The sequence below is a fragment of the Montipora foliosa genome, chromosome 13 (assembly GCF_036669935.1).
Source record: "Montipora foliosa isolate CH-2021 chromosome 13, ASM3666993v2, whole genome shotgun sequence".
Taxonomy (NCBI): domain Eukaryota; kingdom Metazoa; phylum Cnidaria; class Anthozoa; order Scleractinia; family Acroporidae; genus Montipora; species Montipora foliosa.
Genome location: NC_090881.1, coordinates 12,003,357 through 12,013,988, shown reverse-complemented (window position 1 = coordinate 12,013,988; position 10,632 = coordinate 12,003,357). Strand labels below are relative to the sequence as shown.

The 10,632-nt window shown below is 42.4% G+C and overlaps 1 protein-coding gene across 1 annotated transcript in view; it reads right to left on the bottom strand.

The window, feature by feature from the left end:
- The window catches only part of LOC137984003 (uncharacterized), a 38,450-nt gene extending 28,204 nt beyond the window's left edge, over positions 1-10,246 (bottom strand). Inside the window, exons 1-6 of the mRNA XM_068831185.1 lie at positions 10,090-10,246; positions 9,534-9,660; positions 8,912-9,007; positions 7,026-7,179; positions 2,012-2,246; positions 1,178-1,208 (exon numbers count right to left, since the gene is read on the bottom strand). Of these exons, the coding sequence (XP_068687286.1) occupies positions 1,178-1,208; positions 2,012-2,246; positions 7,026-7,179; positions 8,912-9,007; positions 9,534-9,641 (624 nt within the window). The 5' untranslated portion in view covers positions 9,642-9,660; positions 10,090-10,246. The remainder of the gene's footprint in view (positions 1-1,177; positions 1,209-2,011; positions 2,247-7,025; positions 7,180-8,911; positions 9,008-9,533; positions 9,661-10,089) is intronic.
- Positions 10,247-10,632: the final 386 nt, after the last annotated feature.

The window sequence follows — 10,632 nt, the reverse complement described above, 5'->3', positions numbered from 1 at the left end:
GGTTTCACTTGTATTCACAACTGACGATGGATGTCGATCATCCGAAACATGTTTTGCAAATTTAAAATTGTGTGTTTCTTTTTGAAAGTTATTTCTTGCTTGCTATTAGTTCGAAAATAGTTTTTTAGTTTTTAATTTTTAACCTGAAGAAGGCCTAACGGCCGAAACGTCGTAGTAAACTTCGCCCAGAACAGTCAAGAGTTTGTCTCTTCGTCGCTTTTCCTTACGTGCATCATTAACTTGATCCCTCTGATTAGCTGATGCCTAAGTTGGTGTTTGCCTGTGAATCGTTAGTCGATCCTTAGGTTTAAGGCTATGAAGGGGTTTAGGCTTTCCCATCCCACCCGTGAAAGAATCCCGGGATACTCACGATAGGCCAATTCACTGTCTCGATAGCTGCGTTGCCAGCGTGGTTGTCCTGATGGTGTCGTGGTCATCACACCCTACCGGTGTTCAGGGGGACGTGGGTTCAAATCCCGCTCAGGGCAATTCTTCATGTTTTTCATTCGCTATAATTAATCAGTTGATTAACGGGATGGGTTTCATTTCTTCATTCTATGGTATATATATATATATATATATATATATATATATATAAATATATATATATATATATATATATATATCTAATAACCCAAGTTATTCACGGATTTTGATTGGTTCTTGCCTTTATGTATTAGAGGACAGACGCACGATTGACGTCACCATCAGCTTTTATGCAAATAAAGTTTAATTCTTTATTATATAAAACAAATAGATTCCATGTTGCCGTGGGTCTGTTCAGTAATAGATCACAGAAGACGTCAAAATGTGGTAAGAACATCAGTGATACACGCGGCTATCGCCTCGTGTGCCACTTTTTTGTTCTTACCACATTTTTACGTCATCTGTGATCTATTACTGAACAGACGCACGGCAACATGGAATCTATTTGTTAAATATATAATATATATTTATATACTAGCTCGCTAGTTTGAGCACTCGCTAGAGTGCTCGCTGGTTTGAGCACTCTGGCATGGCTTAGATGTACCACATGTGTGGGACATTTGGGGTGGCTTTATAAGCTTAACCTCCATCCCAGACATCAGCACTGCACTGATGAGGCCCAGAAGGCCGAGACAGTACTGTCTGCAGTTATATATATACATACATATATTGCTGTTGTAGAATTTCTTACCTCTTCCTTACCCACTGGACACACACAGTAACTGCAAACCCAAAATAAATATATTTTCGAGTGACAGGATGCATTGTTTCAGTAGACTACTTATTTGCTAGTGTTGTTTGCTCGAGTACAATCAGTAAATGCTACAAAGCACAGAGAATCGATATCTTAACGTCTGCTCAGGATCATAAGAAGAAAATAGTGATAACAGTACCAGTAACAAAAACTTTTGCAGATTAATCATAGGACATTCACGGTCAACAATTTTTAAAATCTTAAAATTCAAAGGATGGAGTCCTTGTTAATCTCTACCCAAGATCTTGTACTTCAGCTTTTGAAAGAAGCACTTTTGCCTTAACTGTTTTTTTTTTTTTTTTTTTTTAGCACAACTGTTCTATGGATACAAGGAAAGGTTACGTTTATACAAACGCTAGCCGTGTAGCACTTATATCTTTAACAGAGTTAACTGAATAGAGTGTAATGTGAAGTGCTAGATTTCTATCCCATATGAACCATGTGAGCGTTAGCCCTACTGATGGAAATGGGCACACACAAGGACAGGTCACGTATTCGCCTCTCTGCCGAGCCGAGATCTAACCCGAAGGTCGTGGGTTCAATTCTCACCCTGGTCAGAGTTTTTCTCTGTCCTCGTGTGGGCCCAGTTCCATCAGTAGGGCTGACTTCACATTCAGTTAACTCTGTTCTATGGATAGACTTGCACTTGTTGTATTTTGCTGTGTGCTTTGCAAATTATAGGGTCCTGTAATGAGGCTAATCAGTAGCTTTGAGTTGTTAGAAATCTGACTAAAAAGAGTGTACAATGTCTGTACAATTTCTAAAACTCACCTGAAAGGTTTCATCAGAGAAAACCCGGAGCTAAATGTTGACTCAAAACGTTTGCCAATAAGTGAGACTGAGACTCCAAAAATAAGATCTGATATTCCATAACCACCTTTCAGCTGTGCAGGTTTACTGCTCCCGTTACAGTGTGTGGAAGGGTATAGAATTGAAATTTCAGCTTTAAGCGGTGCTCTTGCAAATATGGAAACTGAAATGTCGACAGCCTCAAGGATTTCTCCCACTAAAAGAAGAGGAAGCAAACTCTTTAGTTACGTAACTAGTATAAACTCTGTATTTAAGAAGGCAATTTTCCTGAACCCATCTTTAGTAGTATTATGCGTCCATATGACTCTGTTAGGGACGGTTGGAGATGGTTGATTCCAAAAACATTGAGCGTTCTTATTGGCTAGGAGATTTATGAATAAATACATGCATGAGTTTTACGTGATTTAAAATGAGATGCATCGGCTTCTGATTGATGGAGAAGGAAGTGTGGACGTGCCCAAGATGGCGGACGTCCTAAGAAACGGGTTTGGAACGGATGCATCATCAACGAGCCCCCAAAGAAGAGTATCACGAATTCAAAGATGGCTTAATGACAAACGACCTAGTTACAAACGGGAACGTAGGAGGCGGCCTGTTACTGAGCCTCGTCCCTAGTCACAAGTACATCAAATGGTCTATCATATTAAGGTCGTCTATCGTTCGATCCAGAGTTTCGAGTGCGGGTCGGTACGCTGGCGATGGACGGTCCGGCACTCATGCCAAAAACACCAGTGAAATTTGTAGACGGCCTGGGTGTCAGGATCGTACCGGTTGATGGTGTGTCAGGAACACTGGATGTGATGTTCGCCGTCTTGATTCTCTGATAATACAAGAAATGATGATCGGCTACGGCATGTCTGTAGGCTCAGGCCATGACCTCGTGTTGTTTGGTTTCGCCCTCAGACAGAGCCAACCAAGCCTTGAGACACAAACGGTGCTCGCACCATGTTAACAATTCCTTGGAATGATCCATGCAGCTCGGTAACCCCAAGGGGCGTTAGGAAGCGATGGTATTTTCTTCCAGGCAGTGCATGCGCAAGTAACGATTACACGCCGAAGCCACGGTCATCTGTGCCAAGGGATTGAGGCCCGCGCATGATTCGAGGTCACATTTGAATGTCAGACAACCTTGTTCGTTGATCTTTGTCCAGGAACGTCACGAACCGTTGGGGTTCGGTGAAGTACCGGACTTGGTTTCGTCTTCAGACCGAGCCAACCAGGTCTCAAGACGCAAATGGTGCTCGCACCATGTCAATCATTCCATGGAAGCCTTGGAATGACTCACGCGGCCCCGTAACCCCAAGCGATAGTATTTTTTTCCAGGCAACACATGCGCAAGTAACGATTGCATGCAGAGGCCACAGTCATCTCTGCGAAGGGATAGAAGCCCGCACGTCCGATTTACAGTAGAAGACCAGTTCCTCTTGGAAATCGAAGACCACCCTCTTGGCCACTTGATCATCATACCACGTGTCAGTCTTGCAGACCCTTGAGTGACATTCCCTCCAGCATGTAAAACCATTTCTCTGGAAGAGGACCAACATACTCCTGATGATCGGTTGTATTGAAGAAATGGGGAAAGTAACCCTTTTTGAGTTCCGTGAGGCTGAAGGTTTTGGGAAAAGCACTCAGAGGCATTTGCGAGATAGACAAAGAATTGGTGAAACGGATGGTCATGTCTTCGTCATTGTAAGTCAACTACAAGACCTTGCTTCTGTTCTGCACCTGTTTGAGTTGTTGTTTTTGTCGGTGCAACTCGTCGACCACCGGTAGCTGTCGTATCCCTGGAAATTGTGGGCCAACACTGTCGGGTCCCGTTCTCTGGTTCGTCACCATCTCCAACCATTCTAAGAACTTGACAAGGCAGGTGTCAATGAGAAATCGTATGGGATCCCTTTCGAAATGAGAAATCGTATGGGATCCCTTTCGCTCACCACCAAATTGGGCCTGTGACGTCCGTCAAACGGCATCCTCTTGATGTCAAAAAAGACATGCAGGGGTAGGATCTCGTTGTCCTCGTCCTCCTCATCGTTGGCGTCGTTCAACTCATTCGCTAGTAGTATGCGTAGCCCTGCCGCGGTGCCTCGGCGATCGGCCGGGTAGTGGTGGTGGTGGGGGTCGTCGTTGCTTCTCCTGTCTTTCCCGTTGCATTTGGGCGTGAATGTTCACGTCTTCGTGACAGCAATGGCATTCCTGGGGCCCACAATGATGGGTCTGGATCTCCAAGGTGCGCTGCAAGAGACGATGACATTCCTTGCACTTGGGCCGTGTGGCAAAGACCGAAGTATGTTTCCGGGCGACGGGTTTGCCGTCGGCTTTATAGGCATCGAGACACGCTTGCCCATAAAAATACCGTCTGCATTAATGACAAAGGGGATGAGCCGAATGGTACTGTCCAACCCCTCTTGCAAGCATGCTCTGCAATGGTTGGCTTTGTTGTTGGGGCAGGCATGTTTACCATGATGGTTGTATGGTCGGAAACACCAAGGGCAGAAGTAGCTCTTGTCGAAAACCCCGGCAACATGGATAAAGCGTCGTAATGTCCATCATTGTACAATAGTCCCAGTAACGTCTCTCCTTTATCGTAGGCGAAGCAAGCAAGGGACCAGTTGGCATCCACCATGATGATCTTTTCGTTGTAGAGACTAGGTGTGGTGGCCAGCAGGTGGAGTTTCTCAGGTCCTGCAGGAGCACGATGGTGGCGTCGCTTTCGTTTACTGTTTGGTCCAACCTCGGTGTGCATTGCAGTCGTCGCTAGCTTAATGGACCCCCGAGAAAGAGCGATGGCACGGGACAATACCATGGGGCGTCATTTGGGGATGTGGAGGACGCACCGTTTGATTTTTTGAGACGGATGGAGAACTGGTGATCTGGCAGGTACGCTTTCAGTTTTCCAGCCCCAAGAGGAGCGCTCTGGACAACCTCAAACTCCTCAAAAGGGTCGTCAGAATCATAGTCCCATTCCTCCTATGCATCGCGCCCTATATTCCTAAACAAATGAGGCACCAATTCGTTCTTTTCCTTGTCTAGTCCATGTAAATATATTTCCCGGCAGTGGGGACAAGTCCATTTGAGACGAGGCAGCCAACGTGGACGGGTTTATGACAGCAGCCGACGTCCAGCAAGAGGTCGAGACCCAACGCACAGTCCAGTACTCCCTCGGGCAACCCCTCTGCCACCTTGTTCACGAGTCGCATCCTGGCCTTTTGCTGTTCAGTCATCTCCCCGTCTGACCACCGCTGTTCCTGAAAGATGACACAGGGCCATTTGGTCGAATCGTCCACATCAGTGAACTGGCTGGCAGGTCGGGCCATCTTAGCCCATTGATGCCAACATCTCCGCGTCCTCCTCGACAGACAGTACCTGCTGGTAATCCTCGTCGTCCCCCAAGTCAACGAACCGTTCTGCATCATCAGACTATAATCTGGTCTGGTCAACTTGGCAAACACCAAGTCTTCTTATGTCTTGGTTGGTCAAAAGGGTAGCCAGACCTCCAAAAAACGCACACAAACTGGCCATAGTCTACATCACAGCGGCACGATCCAGTCAAGCACAAATCCAATTATAAATGCCATTAGGAATGAACAAGGTCCAAATATGTCTATACTGTTTTTTTTTTTTCTTTCTTTCTTTTTTTATGTAAGTAGTTCGTTCGTTTTCATGTACATAGTTATTGTCGTTGTTGTTAGGGACGAGGCTGCCTCCTACGTTCCCGTTCTGTATCTACAATCATAGACAAAAGTAATTGGAAATGAACCACACAAAAGCTGTATTTCAACCCGCTTCTGTTAAAACGCAAAAGAAATAGTGTCACCTTCCCTGATATAGCCCCCCTCCCCCTACTCAACGCTGGAGGGTAACTCAACAATTTCCCACTAAAACCATTCAGTTTTGCACAACATTTAATGAGAGCTAAAATGAAGAAGTCAAAAGGGCTAACCTTCTCAACAGTTTTGTCTATGAGTGTAGGTCCTCTGTCATTAAATCGTTTTTGAATTCGTAAAACTATTTTTTGGTCTCGTTGATGATGTCATCTGTCCCAAACCCGTTTTTTTAGGACGTCCGCCATCTTGGGAACGTGACACTTCCCTCTCCACCAATCAGAAGACGATGCATCACATCAAAATCACATGAAACATTATCCATGTATTTATCCATAAGTCGCTTAGCCAATCAGAACGCTCCGTTTTTTTAAATCCACCAATCAGAACGCTCAATTATCGACGGTCCCAAACCGAGCCATGGGAGCCCATATTACTACTTTTGTTTGAGCGGGTCAAAACCCTCAGTAGGCGCATGAAAATAAAGACAGCTGCTATTCTTTGTGAGGGTTACTGTAACGATAATAATTTTTAGTAATTCCATATTAGTATAATTACACAGGTGAATATTGAGAATTATCTGCACTGATTGGTTGCACTTGAGTTGATTATTACGCGATAATCACTTATTAAGCGGTTTTTCAAAATGGCCGCGAACCGTTTTCTCGAGGTGACAGACCAAGAAATTAATTCATTTAAAGAAAATTGATATTTTTCAAATAATCACCCATGTAATTATACTAAAACAATTATTCACCTCAGACTCGGTAAATATCGGTGAACAAAACCTCGACTTCGTCTCGATTTTTATTCATCGACATTCATCTCTCCTTCGGCGAATAATTGTTAATTGTTCAGCAAACGCCTTTATAGGGTTATGGTTATGTCTTGGTGCCCCATATATAGACTAAGAAAATTTTTTTTTAGCATTTCAAAATTATATCACTACACAAAATGTGAGAAATAAATGCACTACTGAGATTTTTCAGCGTATATGTCTACCAGCACAGTTTTTTTTCCAAGAACGTTTTCAGCAATAACACTGCACTCACAACCACTACATCCGCATGAAAAAAACCACAAATTTTCAGAACAGGAACTGTGGTAGATTGTTGTGTTTCGATACCAATAATACATTTAGTTTTTTGTTTTACCTATCTTCTTGAAAACATTAATTGGTGAGGACTTCCCCTTCACTCTTGGTGCAACCGGTATTTGTACCGAGATGGTTGGCACGACTATGACGTCTAACGAAGCTCCAACTTTGACTTTTGGCCCTGGCTGGTTCCTGTTTGAACTAAAACTGATCTAAAGAGAGCAATAAGGTGATTACAAGTTTAAGAGGTAAGACAGAATAAAAAGTAAGGGATTAAAAAGAACAACAGCGTCTGCTATCAAAAGCAAAAATACAGAGTGGATAAAAGGGAGCAGGGATAGCGCAGTGGTGAGAGCACTCGCTTTCCACCCAATGTGGCCCAGGATCGATTCCCGGATTGGAAGTCATACGTGGGTTCAGTCTGTTGGTTATCTAACCTGCTCTAAGAGGTTTTCCCCTGGGTCCTCAGGTTTTCCCCTCTCCTCAAAAACCAACGTTTGATATAATTTGTTCTCATTTCACTTGATTTGTAGTCTCCCAAATTAGTAGAGCACTCGAACTAGGCTAAATAGCCTTGAGACAGATAAAGGGAATATATACTGTAGTGTTTCTGATTATCATGAAATAAAAGGCACTGTTCAAATCTCCTATGCTAATTGTGAATTGCGTTAATATTACATTTTTAATTCCTGTAACCACCATTTTTTTAAGCCGGAAAAAATCTTTATATCGCATTGAGCAAGATTCTGCAATTTAATTTCTTTGTTCATTTGGTTGAAGCCCCCTATTTATTTGATTTCTCAAAGTAGGCAAAAGACGCCCCATTTGAAACATTACCGAGTGAAAAAATTATCAAATCGGGTCTGGATCGATTACGATTGGTGACGTCATACCAGGATCTCTTTTATGAGGGTGGTGATCAACAACATACTCATCGAAAATATCTGATGCCTGTGTTGTTTTCGGGTGTAAGAACACTCCAAATCAGAATGAAGGTATTGGACTTCATCACGTACCTTACTATGGGGCGGAGAACCCGCAGGAAAGAAAGAGAAGAAAAAGGTTGCTTGCCCTTGTTTAACTGAAGCGGGTACATTGGAAGCCCACCAAATACTCGGCTATGTCTTTGAAGAACCGAGACGACAACTTCACAGTGAAGTTTTCAGATCTGACTCGGGATAATCTTCAACAAAGATTGCGAAAAGATGAAGTTGCAGTTTTCGTCTTTCCAGCTGTCCATATTCCGGCTCTACAGTCTGTAGGCGAGAGTTTAAAACCAGCTGAAAGCGAGCAAGGCAAGAGGAAGGTGAGAAAATTTATTCTTGAGACGTTTCTTTCGTACAAGTCCTTCTTACGAAAGATTCGGCTAACCAGATAAGATTTCCTTTTAGTTTCTCAAAGTACAATTCCCGTGTTCGTCTTTATTATTCAGACGAATAAAGTCTCTTTTGAAAAACCCGATGTTCTCGTCAACACGGAAGCCGAGACAAAACGCCGGAGGAATAAGAGTATCGCAGTACAATGTCCTCCAACCGCGGAAGAAACAACACAAGATAATGTCAAGGAGTCAACTATGGTGTGCGAGAAGATGCAGGAAGGGTCGAGTGATGCGCCGAAGGAACTCCGTGAATGTGCCAAATGCAGTGCTCTTGTTGACATGCCTACCAGTTGTTGGAAGTGACCGATATTCTGGAATGACGTCCCTAGGAAAAATAAATAACTGAAAAATCATAGAAAAAAAATGAGATTTCAACCCAATTGAAAAAAGAATGCGGAATCTTGTCCAGTGAAAGATAAAGTTTTGTTTTGGCGAAAAAGAGCGAATGGTTGTCTCCATAGAACTGTTGGATCAGGAATGCGAGAAATAATGTAACAATTGAAAAGGAAGTCTACGGCCCCACCATCTTTGTTATTTGGATTATGTTGAAAATCTGAAGTTCTAACCACATTGTTTGTCATATAGCAACTTCCTCTTTTCCAGCAACATTCGCCACCAATCGCTATCATTCCACTGGCAGTAACAGTCTGCTGAAGACTTCCCTGTAAATTAACAGCCACATCTTAACGCTTAAAGATTTGAAGGATCGTCGCAGTTATGAATAATGACAAGGAGTAGCGAAAAGTAATTCCGACAAAAAAATACAGGCATTTTGAGAAATAGGAAGAGAACATGCGCTAACTTTTTTTTTCTTCTTGGAGACTTCACATGGAACAATTTGGAATTATATACTTATTTCAATAAACTTTGTGGGATTTTAAAGTGTCAATCTTATGCGTCGAGAAAGAACGGAGACATGGTTAATTGTAGATCTTTACTATTCTGCCACATTTTCAGGTTGTCGGCACCATAATATGGAAGGAAATACCCATTAGACAAATCACAGGCTCGTCGCGTAAGGTAGTTAACGTTAAACGACGCTGATTAAAATAGCTGCATGTAACTTTCCAACTCTGATTGTTCCGAGCATGGGTCATTGGCTTGAAGTTGGCCAAATGAAGTAAAAAAAAAAAAGGGCTTTTGGGTACGCGTGAGCAGACAGTTGAGCCAGTAACTATAAGAACTTACTGTTAAGGCAGCGGTAGCACTCCCTGACAACTCCAGGAACATCCCAAGAGAAATTGGAATCAGTCCAAGACGGATGTACTTGGTGGCTCCAAGCTGTCGTTTTGGCATCTTATAACTTTTAGAATACCTAGTAAAAAATATACAGTTTATGAAGGACTGAAATGTTGGGATGTAAAGTGCCTTGATATTTTGGCGAACGAGATTTATGCTTTGTTTCAGGTCATCAACAACTGAGACATCGCAGATCAAAGAAACGATCGTGAATTCAAAAGTGGTATTTTCAGTTTGACCTCAGGGGTTTTGACGGTAATTTTAGGATCTTATTTCGAGGGATAATAATAGCGAAGATTGCAACAAATGTACAGAGAGCTTGCTTTAATGACTATTGAACTGACGATGGCCTCGCATGGAAAGAAACGAGTTCGTTTCAAGCACGGCAGAACAATGGACCAATGACAATGACAATATAATCGAAAGAAAAGAGTGGCCTTTTGGTCTTTAAACGTTATGAAATCATTCTGATACAATTGCGCAAAGTGAACTGAACTGTGCAAACCTTAATTCTTTAGAGATACTAATTTCCAAAGATGAGTCTAGGCTTCCTTGTAACAGTAACCCTATAGACGCAGCTTCAGCTCCTCCAAAGAAACTCTTTTCGATGTCAACAGACACATTTAAACCGAGAGAAAAGCCCAAACGTGCCTCGATTTTTGCGTTCGAAGTAGACAACAACAGCGAAGTAAAACAATGTTTTGAAAAAGTTGGAATATCAGTAATAAACATTATGGCTGCAATAAATATCTTGCCCCGGCAACATACATAGTTAACCAGGAAAAGTCTAAAAATATATGTGCACTATAGGAGTATTTCTTCAACCAGCATAAAAAAAAAAAAAAGACGAAATTAGACAAATACAAGCCAGCAACTGCTATCTTGGCTACTAAGATCGATATTAATTTTCAAAATGACATCATCCAGCCAAAATCCGAAGTAGCTCCATTGATTTGAGTCTGGTTGATGATCGCTTAAATGCCTATATGTCTGTGATGCAATGGACATTTGATTCTTCTGGTTTCAATGACTAGTTACCAAATTAAAT